Here is a 24,240-nt window from a genome sequence, read left to right on the forward strand (position 1 = left end):
GATGGAATGGAGGGATCAAGGTCGGCCTTTTTCAGTAAAGGGGACAATGAAATGTGTCCCATGTCGGGGGAGAAAAGGCCCGATGTTAGGGCAGAGTTAATGAGTTCAGTGAGGGAAGCGATGGCCTGTGTAGGGATATTCTCGAATAAGTAGGAGGGGAAAGGGTCCAACGAGCAGTTACAAGTTTTTAATTTGAGGCAGAGTTTGGAGACTTGCGGTTCAGAGACAAGCTCGAAGGTGGTCCAGGATCTGTCAGCAGGAATGGGAGTGGATACAAGTGAGGTAGGGTTGAGATCAATAGAGGTCAAGGAATTATAGGAGACTGGGGGGGAAGGAGCATCTTAGGGTGGTAACCTTTTCGTTAAAGAAATTTGCAAGGGCATCGGCTGATAGAGATGGTGGGAGCAAAGATAGGTCATTTTTTTTTGTAGTTAGTGAGCGCCAGATGTTGAACAGCGCACTGGTCTGGTTGTTGGATCTAGAAATCTTATCTCCGAAGAAGTTTTTCCTGGCTTTTTTTAATGTTGAATTGTAAAATTTAATATTAGCTCTCCAGGTCTGTCTATCTGAGGGGGATTTAGATTTTTTCCATTTGCGCTCCAGAGCGCGACATTTCTGTTTCAATTCTCTGTGGAGAGGTAGGTACCAGGGGGCCTTTCGGGGGTAGGAGATGGTTTTGGTGGTTAATGGGGCAAGGGAGTGGTAGGTGGACTCGGAGAGGGCGGTCCAGTTATGCCAGTGTGATTCGGGGTCTGTAGGTCTAGGGTTTGAGGAGAGTTTGTTGAGGAATTTGGATCAGAATAGATTGCTCGAGGTTTTTTTGCAGAAGGTTATGGAATGAGAGGAGTGGGGTGGGGAGTGAAGATGTGACATGAAGATGGGGAGGCAGGTAGTCCCTAAGAAGTGGTCAGACCAAGGGACTTGTTCCCAGCGAGTGTCGTCGGTTGAGGTTTTGAAAGCGGTAAGATCAATGAAAGTGGTAAGGTCTAGAGTATGCCCTTTTTCGTGGGTTGGGGATGGGGTGGGTGAGGGAAAGCCTAGGGAGGTAAGGAAGTTGTTGAATTCGGATGTATCATTGTTATTGGTGTCGTCGAGGTGGAGATTGATATCACCAACGATTAGAAGTCTTTGGAATTTAAGGAAGGCAGTTATTATAGTCTCATAGATGAGATTGGAAGATTTGGTCCAAGGGATGGGTGGTCGGTATAATAACAGGTATAATACTCTCTCAATTTCCAGACTCTTCCACCGGACAATCCTCCCATAGAGTCTGTTGCTCACTCCTCTCAATCTCCCCTCCTCCTGAAGGAGGTCCAATCCCTCCTTCTTCTCAATGCCATCGAAGAGGTACCCCCAGACCAAAGGGGTCGGGGATTCTACTCCCGCTACTTCCTGGTTCCCAAGAAGACAGGAGACCTCCGTCCCATCCTCGATCTCCGGAACCTCAACAAGTGTCTGGTCAAGGAAAAGTTCAGAATGCTCTCCCTTGCCACGCTTTACCCGCTTCTCTCTCAACACGACTGGCTATGTTCCCTAGACCTCAAAGAGGCCTACACTCACATTCCAATCCATCTGACTTCACGTCGCTACCTCCGATTTCAGGTACAGCACCGCCACTATCAGTACAAAGTGCTACCCTTTGGCCTCGCATCATCACCCAGGGTGTTCACCAAGTGCCTTATTGTGGTGGCGGCCTTCCTCAGGTCTCACAACCTCCAGGTGTTCCCGTACTTGGACGATTGGTTGGTGAAAGCTCCTACGTCTCCGCTTGTGCTACAAGCCACACAACACACCATCTCTTTCTTCCATCTCCTGGGGTTCGAGATCAACTACCCCAAGTCGCATCTGCTTCCCACACAGCGACTTCAATTCATTGGAGCAGTTCTGGACACCACTCTGATGAGGGCGTTTCTTCCCGCCGACCGACAACGGACCCTGCTCCATCTCTGTCGTCAGGTGCTCCTTCATCACTCCATCCCAGCTCGGCAGATGATGGTCCTCCTGGGCCACATGGCCTCGACGGTCCATGTACTTCCTCTGGCACGACTCCACCTCAGGACACCTCAGTGGACTCTAGCCAACCAATGGTCACAGACCTCGGATCCTCTTTCTCATCCCATCTCTGTGACATCGTCTCTTCAGCAATCTCTTCAATGGTGGTTGAACTCCTCAAATCTTTCCAGGGGTCTACTCTTTCATCTGCCTCCTCACTCCATGACCATCACCACGGATGCCTCCCCCTATGCGTGGGGAGCTCACCTGGGAGATCTTCGCACTCAGGGTCTCTGGACCCCTCAGGAGCGTCTACATCACATCAATTTCCTGGAACTCAGAGCCATGTTCTATGCTCTCAAAGCCTTCCAGCACCTTCTCTACCCTCAGGTCCTTCTTCTGTGCACAGACAACCAGGTCGCCATGTACTACATAAACAAGCAAGGCGGCACCGGATCTCCCCTCCTCTGTCAGGAGGCCATCCGCATCTGGTCCTGGGCCACGGCCCACAGTCTCTTCCTCAAGGCTGTATATATCCAGGGCGAACAGAACTCCCTGGCCGACAATCTCAGCCGCATCCTTCAACCTCACGAGTGGACTCTGGATCCTCCCACACTCCGCTCCATCTTTGCGCGCTGGGGCACTCCGCAAGTGGACCTCTTTGCAGCTCCTCACAACCATCAGCTGCCCCAGTTCTGTTCCAGACTCTTCTCTCCTCACCGTCTGGCCCCGGATGCATTCCTGCTCGACTGGACGGATCGGTTCCTCTATGCCTTTCCTCCACTACCTCTGATGTTGCGGACATTGTTCAAACTCCGCAGGGACAGAGCCACCATGATTCTCATCGCTCCTCGGTGGCCTCGCCAACACTGGTTCTCCCTCCTGCTCCAGCTCAGCTCCAGGGAGCCCATTCCTCTTCCTGTGTTTCCTACTCTACTTACACAGCAGCATCAGTCTCTACTGCATCCCAATCTGTCCTCGCTCCACCTGATAGCTTGGTTTCTCTCGGGCTGACCTCTCCAGAGAACCTGTCTCAGCCTGTTCGTCGTATTTTGGATGCCTCCAGGAAACCGGCCACCCTCCAATGTTACCATCAGAAGTGGACCCGGTTCTCCTCTTGGTGTCTACTTCATCATCACGATCCTGCCTCATTGGCGGTAGAAACTATACTGGACTATTTGCTTTCTCTCTCAGACGCTGGCCTCAAGTCTACCTCAATCAGAGTCCACCTCAGTGCCATCACTGCATTTCATGAGCCTATCCTCGGAAAACCTCTCACGGCTCATCCCCTGGTTTCCCGGTTCATGAGAGGCCTCTTCAATGTCAAACCACCGCTGAAGCCTCCTCCAGTCGTCTGGGACCTGAACGTGGTTCTCTCAGCCCTCATGAAACCTCAATTTGAGCCTCTTGCCACAACTTCACTCAAATTTCTGACATGGAAGGTGCTTTTCCTCATTGCCATCACCTCTGCCAGGAGGGTTAGTGAGCTACATGCACTGGTCGCTGACCCACCTTTCACGGTTTTTCACCATGACAAGGTAGTTCTGCGTACCCATCCTAAATTTCTTCCCAAGGTGGTCTCGGACTTCCACCTCAACCAATCCATTGTGTTACCTGTCTTTTTCCCTAAGCCCCATTCTCATCCTGGGGAACAGGCATTACACACGCTGGACTGTAAGCGTGCCCTTGCATACTACCTTGACCGTACCAGGGCTCACCGCTCGTCCCCTCAGCTCTTTTTGTCCTTCGACCCTAACCGTCTAGGTCGCCCTGTCTCTAAACGGATGCTTTCTAACTGGCTGGCTGCCTGCATTGCGTTCTGTTATGCTCGGGCCGGTCTCTCACTGGAAGGTGCTGTCACGGCCCACAGGGTCAGAGCTATGGCTGCTTCTGTGGCTTTCCTCCGCTCCACGCCCATCGAGGAGATCTGCAAAGCTGCCACTTGGTCCTCAGTTCACACATTCACTTCTCACTACTGTCTGGATGCCTTCTCCAGACGGATGGGCACTTCGGCCAATCTGTGTTACAAAATTTGTTTTCCTAATGGCCAACCATCCCTCCTCCCTCTCTGTTAGCTTGGAGGTCACCCATGCGTTAAGAATATGCTGCCTGCTTGTCCTGGGATAAAGCACAGTTACTTACCGTAACAGGTGTTATCCAGGGACAGCAGGCAGATATTCTTACGACCCACCCTCCTCCCCGGGTTGGCTTCTTAGCTGGCTTATCTTAACTGGGGACCACGCTCTCCTCCGTCGAGCGGGAAGGCACCCGCGCATGCGCGGTGCGGCCAACTAGAACTTTCTAGTTAAAAGTGTCCGTACCGGGGCTCCATCGGTGACGTCACCCATGCGTTAAGAATATCTGCCTGCTGTCCCTGGATAACACCTGTTACGGTAAGTATCTGTGCTTTTTGGTTTTTGGGATCCACTTCAGCTAGAACGTTTTCTTAAAGACAATGAGAATAAACAGTCTTGATAAAAATATAATTATTATATTATAATGCTCCATTAGTAGAATTTATTATTTTAAATATTTCCTTTTGGGTTTTTATATTTTCCTTGTGAATGAATAACATCTCCCTTGATGAGGGCTTGTTAGATGTCTTTTGTTAGATGTTAGATTTTTTCCTTATTGCTGTATATCAGTGATCTCAAACTCAAACCCTTTGCAGGGCCTCATTTTGGATTTGTAGTTACTTGGAGGGCCTCAGAAAAAATAGTTAATATCTTATTAAAGAAATGACAATTTTGCATGAGGTAAAAAACTCTTTATAGTTTATAAATCTTTCCTTTTGGCTAATTCTTAACAATAATAATATTGTAATTTATAGCTAAAAAGACATATGATCAAAAAACTGTTTTATTTTACTTTTGTGATTATGATAAACATACCCAGGGCGTGTCCAAGGTTAGTGCAAGATGGGTTCCAAGAATGCTAATGCCATGTCAGAAGGCCATGAGGCTCCAGTGCTGTCAGGAGAACTTGGAGATGCTCTGTGAATACCAAGTGATTTTTTTGGGTCTATCACAGAGATCCTTAGTCCAAAATGGTGTCGATGCAGTAGAAGCACAAGTCAACCGCCACTGCAAAAAAATTCAAGACAGAAAAATATGCAGGCAAGGTATTGGCAGCTGTTTTCTGGGATGTTGAAGGACTTTTGCTTCTGGACTTCATGCCGTGCAACCATAACCGGAGAGAGTTACGCCAACACAACAATTGCTTTGTAGAAGTCAATCAAGGAGAAAAGATGAGGAAAACTTACAGCAGGAGTGTTGCTTCTTCATGACAATGCGCCAGTGCACACTTCTCAACAATCACAGGCTGCCATCTGAGAATGTGGGTTTTAGTATCTGAATGAAACAACAAAATCACTTCTGAAAAAATACTCATAAGTATTCATATGCCAAGCCTCAGAGACTGATATTCAAGCAAACAATGCTGAATAGAAAAGTTCGGTCAAGATCTCAATCATTGGCCTATGGCATAGAAAAGAGCTATTTTTAATGTTTTATTGCTCTTTTATGTACTTTTATACTTTTTTTATGTTAAAGATAACTTTTAAATATTTTTTAAAATTTTTTAAGTGTTTTTAGAAAATTCACAAAACATCCAATGATGCAAAGAAAAGTGCATAACTTGTTCAAAAAAGCACTTAGCTTAAATGTTGAACGGCACTGCATTCAGACCCAACGGGGCTGCCGTTTCACCTGCGATGGCTTCGTCAGGGGAAAAGCATTCACAGTGCCTGAAATACAATAAACTTCAATTCAAACACAGTTCAAAAAACATCAAGTGGATGCATTAAATCAATACTTACTGAAATAAAGTATTTTAAGAGTCAGCAAACTTACGGAACAATTGTGTCCAAATTCCTTAATGAACCTCTGCTCAAAAAATGGCGTCAGTTTCAAAAGACACTGACCCATTTAAATACCCCTATCAAAAGGACTGTCGGCAAAAAGCCGTGTCTGACGTAAACAACGTGAAAAACGTGATGACGTGACACTGAGAAGAACAAACAAAAAAAATTTTCTTTCTTCAGTCACTAAAAAAGGACAGATCTAAATACAGCTAATAGACAGACCAGTCTATCTTGTCGTTGAGACCTTTGGGTTAAAGAGATTGTAATGTAAAAATCCAATAAGTCTCACGACGTTTTAGAGCAGCAGTACGATCTCTCCCCCTATCATTTCTCTGCACTGTATCGATGATGCAACCTTTGAGTGTGTTGAAAGTATGAGATGCATCTATGCAATGCTGCACCAAAGGTTGTTTAATTTGCAGTCTTTTGATATTTGATTTATGTTCAGCTAACCGGATTCTAAAGGGTCTCGTCGTCATGCCAACGTAAATCATTGGACATGAACACATGATGACGTAAATTACGTGGTCAGATTGACAAGTGCTAAATTGTTTCAGTTTATATGTGATTTGGTTGATAGGATTCATGAATTCTTTAGTTGGTATAGAAAAATCACAAAAAGCACATTGTCCACACCTATAGTGCCCGATAGGAAACAAAGAGCTGTTTGAACGAGGGGGAGCCTTACTGTTGAAAAACTCTTTTAAATTTTTGCCCCGTGAAAAAGCAAATCGAAGTCTATTATCTTTAAAGACTGGAAAAGATTGTAAGATGCCCCAATGTTTGCGGATAATTCTAGTGGTTTCAGAGCTGGAAGTTAAATGTCTCAGCACACATGTCACAACCGGGTCTTCTGATGCAGAGAAGGTTTTTTTCTTCTTGATCTTTAAGTAAGAGCTCTCTGTTGTTGTATTTTGCTCTTTTGTAAGCATTTTTAATTATTTGAGATGGGTCAACTCTTTTGGTGACGTGCCTTAACGAAAATAATAAATCTTTGATAATGAAACTTTACTTTAAAAGAAAGATGAAATCTTTTGTAGAGCTAAAGTGATGTTCCCTGATGTAGCAAGGGCAACTCAGTTGAAGTGGAAGACTTTTTTAACTCTGAAGCCCGGAGTGTTGAACCTGAAAGCCACTTTTATTCTTAAATTTCCCTGTAAATGTTTAGCGAGTTTCAGAATCCTTATTTTGGTTTTTGGGATCCACTTCAGCTAGAACGTTTTCTTAAAGACAATGAGAATAAACAGTCTTGATAAAAATATAATTATTACATTATAATGCTCCAAAGATGAGGAAAACTTACAGCAGGAGTGTTGCTTCTTCATGACAATGCGCCAGTGCACACTTCTCAACAATCACAGGCTGCCATCTGAGAATGTGGGTTTTAGTATCTGAACCATCCACCCTAAAGTCCTGATCTGGCTCCCTCGGATTATTTTCTGTTCCGAGTTTTGAAGAAATCTCTCTGTAGACAACCGTTTTCAAGTAATGAAGACATCGAGGAAGCTCTGACGTCCTGGTTTGACGGTTAAACAGAAGAATTACAGTGGAACCTTGGTTTACGAGCATAATTCGTTCCAGAAGCATGCTTATAAACCAAAATACTCGTATATCAAAGCAAGTTTCCCCATAGGAAATAAAGGAAACTCGCTTTGATACGTTCCCACCCCCCCCCCCCCCGAGGCCAGTGACGCTGTTCCCCCCCCCCCCACTCGAACCAGCACCCACCTCTGCGCGAATTGGCACACCCCCCCCGCCCGACCAACTTGAATTCACCCCCCCCTGGTCTGGCACGAGAACCGGCATCGCCCCCCCCTGCTCGCAAAGGCCCCCCCACTCAAATCGCCCCCCCCGACCAACTTTAACCCCCCCACCCCACCCCACCGGCCCACATGACGTGCCGGTGCTGCTTGAAGATCTTCCTGCCTCTGCTGGCTTTGAACATGCATCTGCACATGCTCAAGCCCTTCTAATTCTCCCTCTCGCCGAGAATCTTACTTCTTCCAGAGCAGAGCTGGCAGATGAGTCAGCGCGGGACCTTCCTGCACCTCAGCACGGCTGCCGACTCTGCTGCAGCAAAAGTAAGTCAGAGATAATGTGACCATTTATTTTTTTCATCAAAAGGTGACATCTATTAATTGACTGTGTATCCTTTCTTTCATTTCTTTCTTTCTGCACTCAGGTTCAACAATTGTCCCTTTCTATTCCCTCCCTCCTTCCTTCCCGTGTCCATAGTGCCCCCAGTGCCCCCGTCCTGTGTCCTTAGTAACCCCAGTCCCATGTCCATGGTGCCCCCAGTGCCTTCGTCCTGTGCCCATGGTGCCCCCAGTGCTTCCTTCCCGTGCCCATGGTGCCCCCAGTGCCTCCGTCCTGTGTCCATGGTGCCCCCAGTGCCTCCGTCCTGTGTCCTTAGTGCCCCCAGTGCCTCCTTATGTCCCCCCCACTACCTTCCAGATTTTGGCTATCCCAAAGCCAGCCTGCCTGTCTACCTATCTCCCTCCCTCCCTGCTACGCTAAAGCCAGCCAGCTTGCCTGCCTACATCCTGCCCTCCCTGCTGCGGAGAAAAAAAAAAGCGCCTCTCCCTTTCCTTTCCCCCAGCCTGTGCCGCTACAATCCTACCTCCCCCCGCCGCCAAGAAGTCTTTCCGACGTCAATTCTGACATCGGAGAGGATGTTCCAGGCCAGCCAATCACTGCCTGGCTGGCCTGGAATGTCCTCTCCGACGTCAGAATTGACGTCGGAAAGACTTCTTGGCGGCGGGGGGAGATAGTATTGTAGCGGCGTGGCCGGGGGAAAGGAAGGGCAGGAAGACCCGGACCTGGCCGGTTGTGCACCCCCCCAAGCCGTGCACCTGGGGCGGCCTCCTTCCCCGCCCCCCCCTTGGTACGCCACTGACTAGGGACAGAGAAAATACCTACATATAATGTGTACAGCACTACGTCTGTCTAGTAATTCTAGAGAAATGATTAGCAACTAGTAGCAGTAGGAGGAAACACAGGTGAACCTCGTGGCACTGCTGAGAAAAATGGTAAAAACTATTATAAAGAAAAAGGGACCCTTTTATTGATTTGTGGTAAAATAGTGAACTTTACCTAGGAAGGAAAAGTGGGGGTAGGGGGAGGTAGGAAATGACCTAAAAGGCACCCAGAATTTATATCTTTCAAATATCTTGGTTTATTTTGGTGCTGTCAGTGCTGGTTTTCTCTTGCTCGAAAACTCCCCAGGACGTGCAGTGATCAGGCCTATGAAATTCTGTTTTGACTTTCCTCAGGAGAAATTGTCCCACTCTGTCCTCCTCACAGATGCTGTGGCACAGAAATGGCAGCACTCTGCTCGGTGCATTAGCACTTATCTTGAAGTGCTAATAATATTTGTTAAATTATTTTTTGCATCTTGAGCACTGATAAAGAAAAAGGTATAACAAATGAAAGTAGTAAAAAGGGGTTTTTGAGACCAGTGAATGATAAGGGAGCTCTATGAGCTATGAAATCATAAGCTTTATGAAATTTCTGTGGTTTCTTTTCCCTTAAAAAAATTTCCAAGTAAACTTACTGATGGTAAATTGATTTTTGTTTGTGCTAATCATTTGGTATTTACTCAAGCCTCGTTTTCATGGGTTTTTTATGAGGGGATTACTTTGTGTCAGGTCCTGTTGTGGGGGAGGATCACTAGACCACCAGGGGTCTGATGTCAGCAATCAGGGGCAGGGTGGTGAGGTTGGGGGGGGGGGAAGAGGGAGGTGTCCACTCCTCCCAGTGAAACCTTTTACTCTGACCTGGACCCTAGCATTATTTTTCCCATGGTAGTCCTGCTGGGAGACATTTTGCATACCATGGGGTAGCAAATACACTGCATTTGTATTCATTTCAATGCAGTCATGGTCAGGGTTTCCATGTGAATTAACACATGTTCTGAAACCCTTTCTGCATTGCTATCCCATGGTAAAACAGTGTTATACCTGTAGTAACCATATAGGAAGCTTTCTGTATTGGGCTTTCAGTGAACTTTACAGACTGCAGAATTTTTTTTAGGATTATTTGATAATACGCAACTTTTTATTTTTTTTTTTTTTTAAAGGATTTGCCAGAATATTTGGCTACCCAGTGGGAATTATTGGTAACAATGGAGTTCTTTTTTCAGAATCTGCAAAGAAGGCAAGTACACTGACTGTTTTCATGTTGAATTTAAGCAGTTTTTATTCTGGACCATCGTCAGGTACCCTGTAACACAGGGGTGTCAAAGTCCCTCCTTGAGGGCCGCAATCCAATCGTGTTTTCAGGATTTCCCCAATGAATATGTATGAGATCTGTGTGCATGCACTGCTTTCAATGCATATTCATTGGGGAAATCCTGAAAGCCCGATTGCGGCCCTCAAGGAGGGACTTTGAGATCCCTGCTGTAACACAACAGCAAGATCAGCTAGACAAGGCAAACTGACTTACATTTATCAAATAATATTTTGCCAAGATAAACAGACGGTGACCCAAGTTTAATCAATAAGCTCCTACCCTCTCCCCAACTTTTCCCCTTCCCCTAGTTGATTTCTTAGCTTTTATTTTTATTATTGAACTGTCAGTCCCGCATGCTGATGTTGGATGGGAAGGCATCTGCACTGCCTAAAGATTTAAAGTGACAGTGCACTTGGCAGTGTATATACCAGGTTCCGTGGATGACATCACCCACATGTAAGAATATATGCCTGCTGTCTTGATGAATACTTGCTACAAATAAGTATCTTCGCTTTCCCAAACCATCAGAAATGCTTTTTGTCACTTAGGGGTTTTAGGCATACTCTGTACTTCCCATATCTTTAATGCATGATATTTGTTTCTCCAGTGCAAGTAAGAAGGGGAGTATCTCTTGCAGCCAATAAGAAATGATACATTTTTCCCCACTATATATTCTTAATAATCTAGACCAGGGGTGTTAAAGTCCCTCCTCGAGGGCCGCAATCCAGTCGGGTTTTCAGGATTTTCCCAATGAATATGCATGAGATCTATTAGCATGCAATGAAAGCAGTGCATGCAAATAGATCTCATGCATATTCATTGGGAAAATCCTGAAAACCCGACTGGATTGTGGCCCTCGAGGAGGGACTTTGACACCCCTGATCTAGATCCTCTACCTTGAATCCCATAAGCCTCCATTTTATTAATTACCACCCTTTTTCCAAGAGTATGGAATACGGCAGTCTAAAAGCGTTCCTAAACATCTGTTAATGTCTCTCCAAAAAGGTTGAGTACTACTGAATCTCCAAATAGCATGGAGCAAAGTGTTATCTGACTGATTATATTTCAAACATAATGGCATATTGATTTAGCCTGCTCTGTGAGCCTGAAACTATGAAAAATACACTTTATCACCTGATATTGGCATTTCTGTAACTCTGCACCAAAAACCTTGCATGGAACTTTTAAAAATTTAACTTGCAAAAATCTATCCCCTCCAAACGGTATCCCAAATCTTTACTCCAGGCCTCCTGAAGAGATCTGTTTAAGATTTTAATTACAGTATGTTTCTTTTGCATTTTTAGGAAAAATATTGAACCAGACTTAATTGAAAAACACTTTATTTATTTACTTAATCGCTTTCAAAACCTTCCATGAAACGATTCCGTACTATATGAAAACTAAACTACAAATCCACTTCCTAAAGCGACCACTGAGGTCCCAAGGAGAAAAATGATTACCCATACTTCCTGGCCACTCCCTCAAAATTGAAACAGCCCGTAAACGCTCCTATTCACATTTCATACCCAGACTTTGGCACCCCCCCCATCTGTTAGATCACTAGATGGACTCTGGAACTTCAGGAAGACCGTGAAAACCTTCCTCTTTACAAACCCAGCGCTTTAAAGTCATTCACCCAGAAATGCCACTCAGCCAATGCACCTATGCCACCTAATCTCACCAGATGCTACTTAGTGCATATGTTTTATTGTCATGTCTATATTGTAAATTACTGTCATGTCTATATTGTAATTTAAGCAAATTATGTCATCTCTGTCCTTTCTCAGTTATTATGGATGTACTTTGTAACCCGTTCTGGGCTCCTTTGGGAGGACGGGCTAAAAAATTGAATAAATAATAAATAAATATTTATTCAGTTTTCTATACCATTCTATACATGAATTTAGTCAGGTACTCAAGTATTTTTTCTGTCTGTTCCAGCGGGCTTACAATCTGTCTAATGTACCTGGGGCAAAGGGGGGACTAAATGACTTGCCCAGGGTCACAAGGAGCAGCATGGTTTGAACCCACAACTTCAGTGTACTGGGCTGTATCCTTAACCACTGTGCCACACTCTCCCCCTTGTCTCTTTAAATTAAACCCTATTGGCTTAACCACTCATTATGAAAATAACATGAATAACAAAAGTACTTTTTGTCAGTGAAGAAAACTGGCATTCTTTTATATTTTATAAACTATACTGTTTCTCAGTGTTGCATTTTGGCTATTCCTTTCCCTGCATGATACCAAAATCAAAAAGCAGTAATTTGGAAATAAAACTGATCATTTTTAAATCTTTTATGAATGTATTTTATTAATGTATGTATTTATCCATTTCTAGCCCACCTATTACCTCAGAAGGCTATAATATAATGTACCCCCTTCAATATTTTTATTTATTTATTCAACTTTTCAATTTTCAAACAAGCAAATCAAATATTTGAATATAGATTTGTAATAGTAATTCAAAGAAAATATAAACCTAGCATCACTTAACCAGTGATACAGGCAAAGAAATAATTGTTCCTTATTTAGTCCACAATAATAGAGATCCAAGTAATAGAATTATCATATACAGAAATACATAACACCCCTTCCAATAGTCAATGTTATTTAACCTGCCAGGAACGATTCATGGCCAGTTAAATTGTATTTATTTATTTGGTTGGTTGGTTTTATAGCCCATCCTCCCGGAAGAGCTCAGAACGGGTTACAGATACTTAGCTGGCTAAGCGCTAATATTCAGCATGAGAGAGCCACTTATTTCTGCTGAATATTAGCACTGATTAGTTAACCGCTTACTGGCGATGTTCCATAACTTAACCAGTTTAGTGCAAATATTCAGTGCTCACCAGCTAAGATTAGCAATCAAAATAGGCCGCCAAGCACTTAGCCAGTTAGCGCTAAATATTTGCTTAACCAGCTAAGTTATCTTGACCAAAAGTGAAACCAGATATTCAATATCTGTTGTCGGAAATGCACTGGCATTCAATATCCAGGCTTAACAAGGCTGTCTCCCACAATCTAAATATCAGCCCTACATATTTTAAATGTTTGTATGTTAGATTATGGCTGTCTGTATCTTGTAAACCACTTAAGTGAGTTAGAAATTTTTTAAATAAATAAGTCTTAAAATAAGACAGAACTATGCTTAGGATATGGGGTGTCTCCATTTTATTATCTGCAATGATCAGAACTACACCGTAAAAAATAGTACCTTATATTTAGTACCGTACCCATAGACTAGTGACTTTTTAAGCTTTGGCACACTAAACAGAGTAAATGCTTTTCGCATCACATTATAATTGAAATTATAAAATTGCAAAACCAACAAAAAATTTGAGAGTTAAAGTTCTTTAAGCTATGTATGGGTAATTGTAACAATGCTGAAACTAAAGTAGCTAATCAATGCGATTGTGCTTGTTTTTGAGAGCAAAATAACTCAAAAGCGGCTTGATAGTTGACAAGCAATCATGCATTTCATCATCCACCATCTGCAGTCATTCTCTTTTTTTCAATTAAATTTCTGTCAGAGCTGAAAATCCAAGTTCGCAAAAATAAGATGCAAATGGTAACAAAGCCTTGCTTGCTTAGTTATGTAGTACACTTCCCCCTCCCCATTTGCGGTTCCTGCACTCGCGGTCTCATATAACCGTGATTTTTTTCTGGGGAGGGGTAAAATAAAAAAACCAGTCTTAATGTAAAAAAAATCCATCTTTTTTTTCTCCCTGCCGCCTTACCTGGTGGTCTAGAGGGCTTTCGGGGCAGGAGCGATCTTCCTACGCTCCTGCCCCGTGCAGATCGCCATGAGGAAATGGCTGCTGGGAGTTCCCGTAGTCTCTCGAGACTACATCAGGAACTCCCTACAACCATTTCCTCATGGTGATCTGCACGGGACAGGAGCGTAGGAAGATCACTCCTGCCCCAAAAGCCCTCTAAACCACCTGGTAAGGCCGTGAAGGCGGCAGGGAGGGGAGGTGGGTCAGAGCCGGATAATCATGGTTTTTCGGCATTCGCGGTCCGGCTCTGCCCGTATCCCCCGCGAATGATGAGGGAGAAGTGTAGTAATCCTAACTTGAGCAACAAATAGCAAGTAATTTTAGTTTTATTTTTTTCAAGGGCCAATCATGTCAAAGAATGATGCTTGTCTGGATGGTTGTATTCTTACGCACACAGACGCTCATAACATTGACAGACTCTTACGTAAGCGATATACATGTTGTCTATTCTAGTGTATACCTATGAAGGGAATTTTAAAAAATAGAGCAAAATTCTGGGATCTCTCGTGGCACACCCGAAATCTCTTCAGGGCACACAGTTTGAGACACTGCCATAGATTCTTCATAGCATTGTTCCAAAAACCTGTAAAAACATACATTTTAAGATGTTTCTTAAACTGAGTAAATGCAATCGTTCAGGCAGTTGATTCCACAAAGATGAACCAACAGAAAATGCCAATTCCCTAATAATTGCACAATTTATTTTTACATGACTCTCCATCCCTCTGATAATAAAACCCTAGTAGGCCAATAAAACTCAAGACCCAACACCAAATAAAACTGAATTGAGCCAATCCAAGCAGGTCTGTGCTGGGACCGATTCTTTTTTAACGTATTTGTCAATGATCTAGAGATGGGAATAACTAATGAGATAATTAAATTTAAACTAACAAAAAAGTTTACTCACAATGTTGGTGTTTAAGCATTGGTTGTCTCCTTGCAATCTCAATAGCGATACGCTCTGACTACTTCACTGACAAAGTAGACAAAATACAGTCTCGCTTCACCTCGACTCTACTGCGCTTCAGACATCATCCCCTCACAACTCGGACAAGATAATTAAAACTACAACTGGGAATCTAACTCACTTTGAAACTGTTTCCTATGACATCACCAAGATACTAGATACTATTCGCTCTTCTAGCTCCACCTAGACCCCTGTTCGCCATACCTCCTGGTGGCTGTGATAGACGCCTTTGTAGACTCCAACCTCCACTCATCAACACCTCTCTACAAACAGGCTTAGTACCTGCAAACTGGAAGTCAGCAGTCATCAGACCGATCTTGAAAAAACCCACACTTGACCCTAACTTGCCCAGCAGCTTTAGACCTGTCTCCAACCTACCCTTCATCTCCAAGATCCTGGAAAAACAGTGATAAACCCAATTACACTCCATCGACAAACAAGGAGCCCTGTCCATCTTCCAGTCGGGTTTCAGGAAATTCCACTGTACTTAAACCATCCTTCTCGACATTATTGATGACTGCTGGAAACTCATGGATAAAGGTAATGCTGTCCTTCTGGTGTTACTGGATCTCAGCACGGCATTCAATACTATTGACAATCCTCTCCTCATTGCATGGCTCTCTGAAATTGGAATCCAAGACACTGCATAATAGATCCCAAAGTGTACTGTTCAACAATTCAGTATCGAAATCAAAACCTATCGAATACGACAGTCTTGCAGGGTTACTTTGGGAACTCGCATCAGCTATTTTGAGCAGTGAGACTGCATGGGCAGGAGCATAGGAGAATCGATTTTGCCCTGACTTATCACTGGACCAACAGAGCTTCAGGTAGCCCCGGTGAGAGGCCCGTGATAGGTCTGAGAGGGGAAGGACTCGGATATTTATTTAACTTTCTATACCATTTTCCCAGGGGAGCTCAGAATGGTTTACATTAATTTATTCAGATACTCAAGCATTTTTCCCTGTCTTGTCCTGGCGGGTTCTCTATCTAGGGCAATGGGGGGATTAAGTGACATTCCCAGGGTCACAAGGAGTAGCATGGGTTTGAACCACAACCTCACGGTGCTGAGGCTGTAGCTTTAACCACTGCGCCATAATCTCCTTTTAAACCAAGACTCCTGTTTTTTGAGCCCCAAAATCTAGGTTTATATTAAAGTATATACAGTAAGCCATATCGGCTGTTGGCTAGTGAGGTTTTGTTCCTTCTTTGAGGGTCTTTCCACATATTTATATTTTTAGTGAACTTTTATCTTCCTAATTGAAATGTATAAATTCCTGCAGTATTTTATAAAGGCAACATACCTTTTAAATGTGTACTTTCATATCTAATCTGGCTGAGTAACAATTAAATTAACCTCAGTCATAGCAGAAAAGCAGCTGTGAAGATGAGAGAGAAAGCATAGTATTCACTGAAAATCAAAGTCTGCCACTTGAGACCTTGACATTTTAAAAAATCTTTAATGAACAGCTGCATCCAGCCGCTTCAGATGGTTATTTTTCCATCTGTGAGTTGTTTCCATCCTAGAACTGAAGTATTGCCTTACATGTTCTTAAATTCATGGAGAGTGAGTGTTGGCCAATTTTATTTATATTGCACCTGTCTGGTGTACCATTCTCAGGTCAGAACACATTATTGGGAAGCAGCTGGAGGCATCTGGTTTGTAGATAGTGGGTTTCTAGGTATGCCAGTAACAGTCACTAAAAGTTTTAGGCTTCTTGTAGCAGATTTTTCAAAATTATATGGCTGGTACTGGGCAGACTTGCACAGTCAGTGTCCCATATATGGCAGTTCAGTTTAGGATGGGCTGGGGAGTACTTTGACAGGAACTCCAGTAATTGGAACATGTGGACAGTACTGGGCAGACTTTTATGGTCTGTATCCCGCAAATGAGATGGTTTGGATGGGCTGGAGTGAGCTTTGACAGCAACTGCAGTAGTTGGAACCTAAGGACAGTACTGGGTGGACTTGTATAGTCTATGGCCCAGAAATATCAAAGAAAGAAAAGACAATTTAATTCAATTATGAATTTATAATGTATGTAACTATTGGGCAGACTGCTGACATTTACTATGTTAATTATGTAGCACATTTTCATACTGTATATGTGCATATATTTGCATTTTTGCTTTTATGAAAAAGTTATGTTCTACCCTTTTTGTGGCCTTTATGGGGGTATGGGAAGGATCCTATTGATGTGTGCTAAGAAGAGAGAAGGGATATGAGGGATGGAAAGAAAGGGGAGTTGCAGCAAAGGGAGAGGGGATTGCAGTGCTCCTGCCAAACAATAAAACTAGTCAATATTTTTATTCATACCTTGCTGGCTTCAGAGGTTGGGGCACAGGCAGAGAATGGCATGGCCCTGTTTTTTTCTCAAATATAACAAGGATCCTAGCCTCTCTAATTCTGTCTGTAATGAGGAATACCACAGCAGCCTATACTGCCCAAAGACAACAAGTGATAGATTCTCAGTGGAAACTTGATTCTGTGCATGCTTTGCTGTGAGTGACCAGACAATCTTCATAAAACTACATACAAGGGACTGTAGCTCTGTAATCCAGATACTTCTGCCCAGAAAACACAATTTTAAGGAGTTTTTTGATGGGTTATAAATTGTTAGCCTGTATTGACTTTTTACAATATGAACTGAGGTACATAGATTAAAAATGTTAAAATTTTTTCACTGTTGATGCGCTAACAGAAGTTTCATCTTACCAGAATAAGTACAATGTAGATGACTCTTTGGCACTGCAGACTTTCATTGCTTAACATTTACTGTCTTCACAGGGAACACACTTTATTCAGTTGTGCTGTCAACGAAATATTCCTCTCCTTTTCTTGCAAAACATTACAGGTGAGAACCCTTCCCTCCCTGTTTCATTCAAGTTGAAGTATAGTGGAACGCCAATTATCTGAACGCCGATTATCTGAACTCCAATTATCTGGATTGCTTTGGGGGTCATCAGCCCAGCGCCCCCCTCCCCCCAAACCGGGAGACTTTCCCTCACCAATGATTGTACATTAATTTTTTTTCTTTGGTTTTAATAATTGTTGTTAAAAAATACCTTCAGCGCGCTCCCCTCCCCCCCCCAACAAGAAAAGGTAGCATTCCCCCTCCCTCCCAGGAAAGAACTCAAGTCTGCCTTGCTTTCCTGGTGGTTTAGAGGCAGCACTGGGACAGAAGCAATCCTACTCTCTCCTGCCCACGCTCTGTCAGTGCCAAAAATAGTTGCCGAGACTTCCAGGGGCAGTCTCGCGAGCCTCATGAGACTGCCCCTGGAAGTCTTGGCAGCTATTTTCAGTACTGGCAGTGTGGGCAAGAGCGAGTAAGATCACTTCTGCCCCAGCACTGTTGCTAGACCACCAAGGAAACAAGGTAGGCTTTGGGTCTTTTCATCTGGGTCTGAGAAGAGGGTTGGTGGTGCCTGTTTGGGGACGGAGGGGGAATGCTGCCTTTTCTTGTTGAGGGTGGGGGGGGGTGCTCTGAAGGTATTTTTATATTAACAATTATTAAAACCAAAGAAAAAAAATTAATGTCCAATCATCCGGATTTTTGATTATCCAGACTACCCTCTGCCAAGGTTAGTCCAGATAGTCGGCGTTCCATTGTAGTAGCATTTTAGATGAGATACAGAAAGTCACAACTAATCTGTTCATTCCCTGTACTTCAGGGTTCATGGTTGGTAGAGAGTATGAAGCTGGAGGAATAGCAAAGGATGGAGCAAAGATGGTGACAGCGGTGGCTTGTGCCAGTGTGCCGAAAATTACAGTAATTATTGGTGGCTCCTATGGTGCTGGAAACTATGGAATGTGTGGAAGGGCCTATGGGTAAGTAGATGTAAAATTGTTATTTCAGGAAAGAATATGCTTAATGTGAATCTACAATAACTTAAAACTTCTTAGAACTAAGTGACTCTTCTTAGAACTAAGTGTACACCAAATTATTAGATCTCCTGCCTGTATGGCAGAGGTTGAGAATGGAGTACATGGATTTGATGCTTGGTCCCAGGTGAAGGGTTCATGAATGTATGTAACTTGGATCCATTTTGTGCTTCAACAACTGGGAATGTTAAAAAGGTCATACTATCTGGAGAAGAGGACTAATGAGAGTTTTATTTGATACCTTCCAGTCCACGATTCCTATACATGTGGCCAAATGCTCGCATTTCAGTGATGGGAGGTGAACAAGCTGCAACTGTTCTAGCTACTATAGCTAAGGACCAAAAAGCAAGAGAGGGGAAACCAGTAAGTTCTGTTTAATGGATAAAGTTTGCTAATGGGAAAGTTGGGCAATTATCTGTCAAGTCATACTGTGCTACTATTTGCGTGCTACTAGAAGGCTTTACGAGTGGTTGAAAGTATGAGGGTGCAGTTTCCTTAAATGAATGCCTTGGGTTTTTTTCTCTCTTCTATTAAGACATCAAAGATGCCGAATGGTGCTTGTCGTGGTTTGGGTTATTTTTAATTTTAATTCAGCTTCCACTTACAACTCATAAATTATCTGTTAATTTCTTTGGTAAAATATGAGTTTTAGTCGTAAAAATGTCCTTTTCACATTTTTGTAACATTCTGTGTAAAATACAGAGCCTTGTAGAAGATGTCACACTTTTGTATGTTCATATTCTGCTGTCTAAATCATCCAATTCAAAAGGCACTAAATTAAGAGTTTGTTTGTTTTATTGCTCTACATTTATGTGCCACTCGCATGCGTAACTGTATAGAGATACTTACACATACACACATAAGTGTACACTTATCTACAAAAGTGTCAACAGGGTACCTAAAAGCTATTTTGTAACAGAGCACCTTAACTTACAGGGCACACAAATGCAAGGGGGGAGGGGGTGTACATTTGGATGGAGCATGCATAGAACAGAGGAAGGGCTCCTACAGATTACTGTTAAGTTATGTGTGTCCCAACTGCATTTAATAATAATAATAATAACTTTATTCTTATATACCATCCTACCATACGTTCTAAGCGGTTTATATCAAAGAAGACTGTATATTCAGTGAGGCATACATAAACATTTCAAAGGGAATACAACCAATCTCAATTTACCAATTTTTCAAACAAATTGATTTTTAACAACTTCCTAAAAGAAGAATAGGATTGAGCTTGTGTTTGTAGTTAGACCACTTCTCTGACCAATGTAACTATGGGTGCCTGAATGTTAGGCATGCCAGTATTGGATTATTCTAGTATCCTGTAACAGAATCTGGGGATCGGATGCGGTTAAAGAATCAACTCCTACTGTGCATACTCGGCGGTGCCTAAAGGGAAATGCCGATTTATAAAATTTCCCCTTTACTGTGAAAGAACAATTATAGAAATACAGTACTCCCTCGAAATTTACGGGGGTTCCGTTCCAGGAACCTCCACGAATTTCGAAAAACTGCAAAGGTGGTTTTTCGCCTGTCCAAAGGAGAGGAGGGCAGCTGGAGTGCCGACGAGTGAAGAAAATCACTCGCAGTCTGCTCCGACCACCTCTTCCTGTAGTAAAGTCAGGCTACACCAATCAGGAGCTGCTTTGACACGCAGCTCCTGATTGGTATACCCCGACTTTACTATAGGAAGAGGCAGTTGGAGCGAACCATAAATTCACAGGGGAACACTGTATTCAGAAAGTATTATAAATAAGATGCCAGGGTATTTTCATCAGCAAGTGATTTACCAAAAACAATTTACTTGCAGTTCAGTAAGAACAACACAGAAAATAAAAGCATAAAATACAGTACTCCCCTGATATTCTTGGGGGTTCCGTTTCAGGAACCCCCGCAAATATGAAAAAAAAACGCGAATACGTTTTTTTGCCTGGGGAGGCAGGAGAGGACAGCTGGAGCGCCAGTGAGTGAAGGAAATCCCTCCCGGTATGCTCCGACCGCCTCTTCCTGTACTAAAGTCGGGCTTCACCAATCAGGAGCTGCTTTGACACACAGCTCCTGATTGGTGAAGCCCGACTTTAGTACAGGAAGAGGCAATCGGAGAATACCGCAAATGACTGGGTCCACGAACCACGAATTTGTGGGGAAACGGTGTATACCAAATAATCTTAAGGCCTTTATAATAGTTTAGGTATTCCTACTTCCTTATCAGCTTCAAATGACTAAAAAGTCTCCAATAGCAGAAAGACGAATGCTGTCCAGTCTTTTGCTTTGAGCGCCACATGTGTGATCATCTTTCATGTGTGCACTTAATGAAGAGAGTTTCTAGCTCTCAGGGAACAAGTCCAATTTCTTGAGGCTAAAGTAGCAGATTTGGAGGAGCTGAGACGGACAGAGAGGTATACAGAAAAGACCTATGGGGACATAGTAGAGAGGTACCACCTTCAATCTGGCTGCCTCTGTGTTGCTTTGAAGGAAAGAATCACCTGGTTGAAGTAGGAAGCAATCCTGTAATCAGAAACTGCCCTTCAGGAGATGTAGTACTCTCTCACAGGGTCTTCTGCCCAGGTGGGAAGGATTAGGATGGCCATTTTAGTTGGAAATTCATCTATTAGGCATGTACAGTATATATATCAATATGCACCAACAATAGATCTCAAAGACTTCATAGGTCTCTCATTATTTACATATATATATAATGTAAATAATGAGAGACCTATGAAGTCATTGAGATCTATTGTTGGTGCATATTGATCAGAAAGTTTAGTTTAGCTTATGATGTATTGAGAGATGTTTTAACGTTCCTGTTTAGAAGTATTCGGATACTTAACCGTAGGATAGATTTGGGTTTGGGAAATCTACTTCTCTGGCACAGAAATACGATAACTGCATTATTAACATGTTCTTTATTAACCACAGTTTTCTGAAACTGATGAAGCGGCTTTAAAGGAGCCAATTATTAGGAGGTTTGAAGAGGAAGGAAGCCCTTATTACTCCAGTGCAAGGTAAAGTTTATCTAGAATACAGCAAGCAACCAGGGAATACACCCCTTACAGTTACGTGGGTACCGCTTTGAGTTCATGAACTGCATAGACTCATGGACTAACTGGCAGCCTGTTACTGCCATGTACTTGTGTTTATCTTTAAGCTCTTGCCACATTGATATTTTTGAGAATGATAACAAGTGATGCAGTAATGATGCAGTCTGTAAAGCATCATCATTAACGGGGGCTGTGTTGGCTCTTACCAGTTATAGAGCACATGTAACAGTATGTTGAATTTTCTTTTCAGATTTGCGTGCATATCTTATGCGAACAGTTTACAAATTGCTGCTCTGTGCTATGGGCTAATTTCTAAGCAATGCAACTTTTGTAACTTTCTGCATAAACCCTACAAATGTAGATCATTGCCCTTTTTTTTTTTTTTTTTTTTTTTTTTTGGGGCATCCTTTTACTAAGCTGTGGTAAATGGCTTATCCTAGGACAAGCAGGCAGCATTATTACATGTGGGTGACATCATCCATAGAGCCCAGTTCAGACAATGTTAAAAGTTTAAAAGTTTTATTAAGTCTCGAGACCACCGGTGCCTTCCAACCCGACATCAGCTCACGGGACCATATAGATGTTTTTATATAGTTAAATTTGGATTAATTATTTCACCTTCTCCTTTGTGGGAAACCATGGGGAAAAGTCGGTAGGGATAGGTTATAAAAACCATAAGAATAGCCTTACTGGGTCACATCAGAGATCTATCTAGACCAGCATCCTATTTCCATCAGTGGTCAATCCAGATCACACTACTTACCCCCTGGAATAAGCAGTGGCTTTCCCAAGGTTTATCTTAACACCGGTTTATGAACTTTCTTCCAGATATTTGTCTGAACCTTTTTAAAACCTTGCCTAGATAGACTTTTACCATATCATCTGGTACTGAGTCTAGATATTAACTAACCACTGAGTGAAAAAATATTTTCTCCCATTTGTTTTAAATATAATACTTAGTAATTTCATGGAGTGTCCTCTAGTTTTTTCTACTTTTTGAAAAAGTAAAGCACGCTAGCGTTTTTAACACACGCTAAAGAGCGCACGCTAAACGAAAAATACTAATGCAAGCTCCATGGAGGCTAAAACCGCTAGAGCACCTTAGTAAAAGGAGCCCTTTGATTCACATTGACGTGTTCCACTCTACTTAGGATTTTATTGTCCTCTGTCATAACTCCCTTAGCTATCTCTTCTTCAAACTGAAGAACCTGGACCTCCCTAGCCTTTCTTCCTATAAGAGTTATTTCATCCTCTCTTGGTACCTTTTCTAATTCCACTATCTCTTTCATTTTTTTGAGATTCAGCAGGGATAGAAAGTATACATAGATTCTTGTGAATAATTTATGGCACATACTTTGTATTAGTTTATTTATTTTTAAAACTGTATATACCGCCTTCTCTCTGTCCTGATTCTATATTTTTCTGTCTTGATCCTGTCTCCTTTTTTTTCCTGTTTTCTCTCTACAACCTTATTTTATTTTTCCTTTTTTTTCTGCCATCTCTCCCAATGCTGCAGTTTCATTACAATTATTGCGGTATCAGACCTGTCCATCACAAAGAATGGGATTTGTTCCATTTTTTTATGACACCATTCTGAGTAAATTGATGCTTGGTGTCAGCCATGGGTTACAAAGGCAGCCAGAAGCATGAGTATTGCCAGCAGGTGCTGTATTGTAGCTCAGTGGCATTCTATGGAGGAGTGTAATTAAAAAGGTTTCTACTGTTTGTTTTCAATTTTAAACCCACAAAATAGTAACATAATTAATTCTGATGAACATTGATGACATAAATTTTAAAAGCAGTTAAACATATTTTTTGCCAGGCTTTCACATCTTGTGCTTGAGCTGGTAGATTTTGTAAAATATGGCAAAGATCATTTACGATGTAATGTTTTGTATTTTTGAATTATGTATGTTTTAATAACCAGCCTAATTAATAGGCAGGCTAGAAATGAGAGAGAGAAAATATTGTATATACTGTACTTGAATATAAATCAATCCGCATATAAGCCCAGGTAACCTTCCCCCCCCTTCCAAAAAAAAAAAAAAACAGCTGATGACTTATATTCTAGTACAAGGCAGAAGCGAGCCCCCCCCCCCCCTCTTCCCTGGTGTCCTGTCTGCCGGATCTGCTGCCAAACAACCAGCCAGTCTGCCCCCTCCTGGACCCACCCACCCCCGTCCCAGACCTACTGTGGGCCTCCCAGTACTGCCCTGGTGGTCAAGTGGTACGAGGATCCCTCCCTCATGGCGTCTTTGCTTGTGCATCTAGCTAACCAGCCTTCCCCCTGCATGCCTACCTTAGGTCCCTGGGGGTCCAGCAGTGAGGCGGGCAGGAATGATCCCTCTTCGTGCCTGCCCAGCAGTTTCTGTAGTAAAGAAATTGGCTGCCATGAGTTCAGATGGCAACCTTTGCGAGACTTGCACAAAAGTTGCCGCGGGATCTTGCAACAGCCTTTTTTTTTTTTTTTTTTTTTAACTACGG

At 42.8% G+C, this 24,240-nt stretch overlaps 1 protein-coding gene across 1 annotated transcript in view; it reads left to right on the plus strand.

The window, feature by feature from the left end:
* The window catches only part of MCCC2 (methylcrotonoyl-CoA carboxylase 2), a 92,175-nt gene that overhangs the window by 66,558 nt on the left and 1,377 nt on the right, over window positions 1-24,240 (plus strand). The window contains exons 12-16 of the mRNA XM_033929047.1: window positions 9,933-10,009; window positions 17,618-17,684; window positions 18,502-18,658; window positions 18,961-19,075; window positions 21,635-21,720. Coding sequence (XP_033784938.1) covers window positions 9,933-10,009; window positions 17,618-17,684; window positions 18,502-18,658; window positions 18,961-19,075; window positions 21,635-21,720 — 502 coding nt within the window. The remainder of the gene's footprint in view (window positions 1-9,932; window positions 10,010-17,617; window positions 17,685-18,501; window positions 18,659-18,960; window positions 19,076-21,634; window positions 21,721-24,240) is intronic.

This window comes from Geotrypetes seraphini, chromosome 1, assembly GCF_902459505.1.
Source record: "Geotrypetes seraphini chromosome 1, aGeoSer1.1, whole genome shotgun sequence".
In the NCBI taxonomy this organism is placed as follows: domain Eukaryota; kingdom Metazoa; phylum Chordata; class Amphibia; order Gymnophiona; family Dermophiidae; genus Geotrypetes; species Geotrypetes seraphini.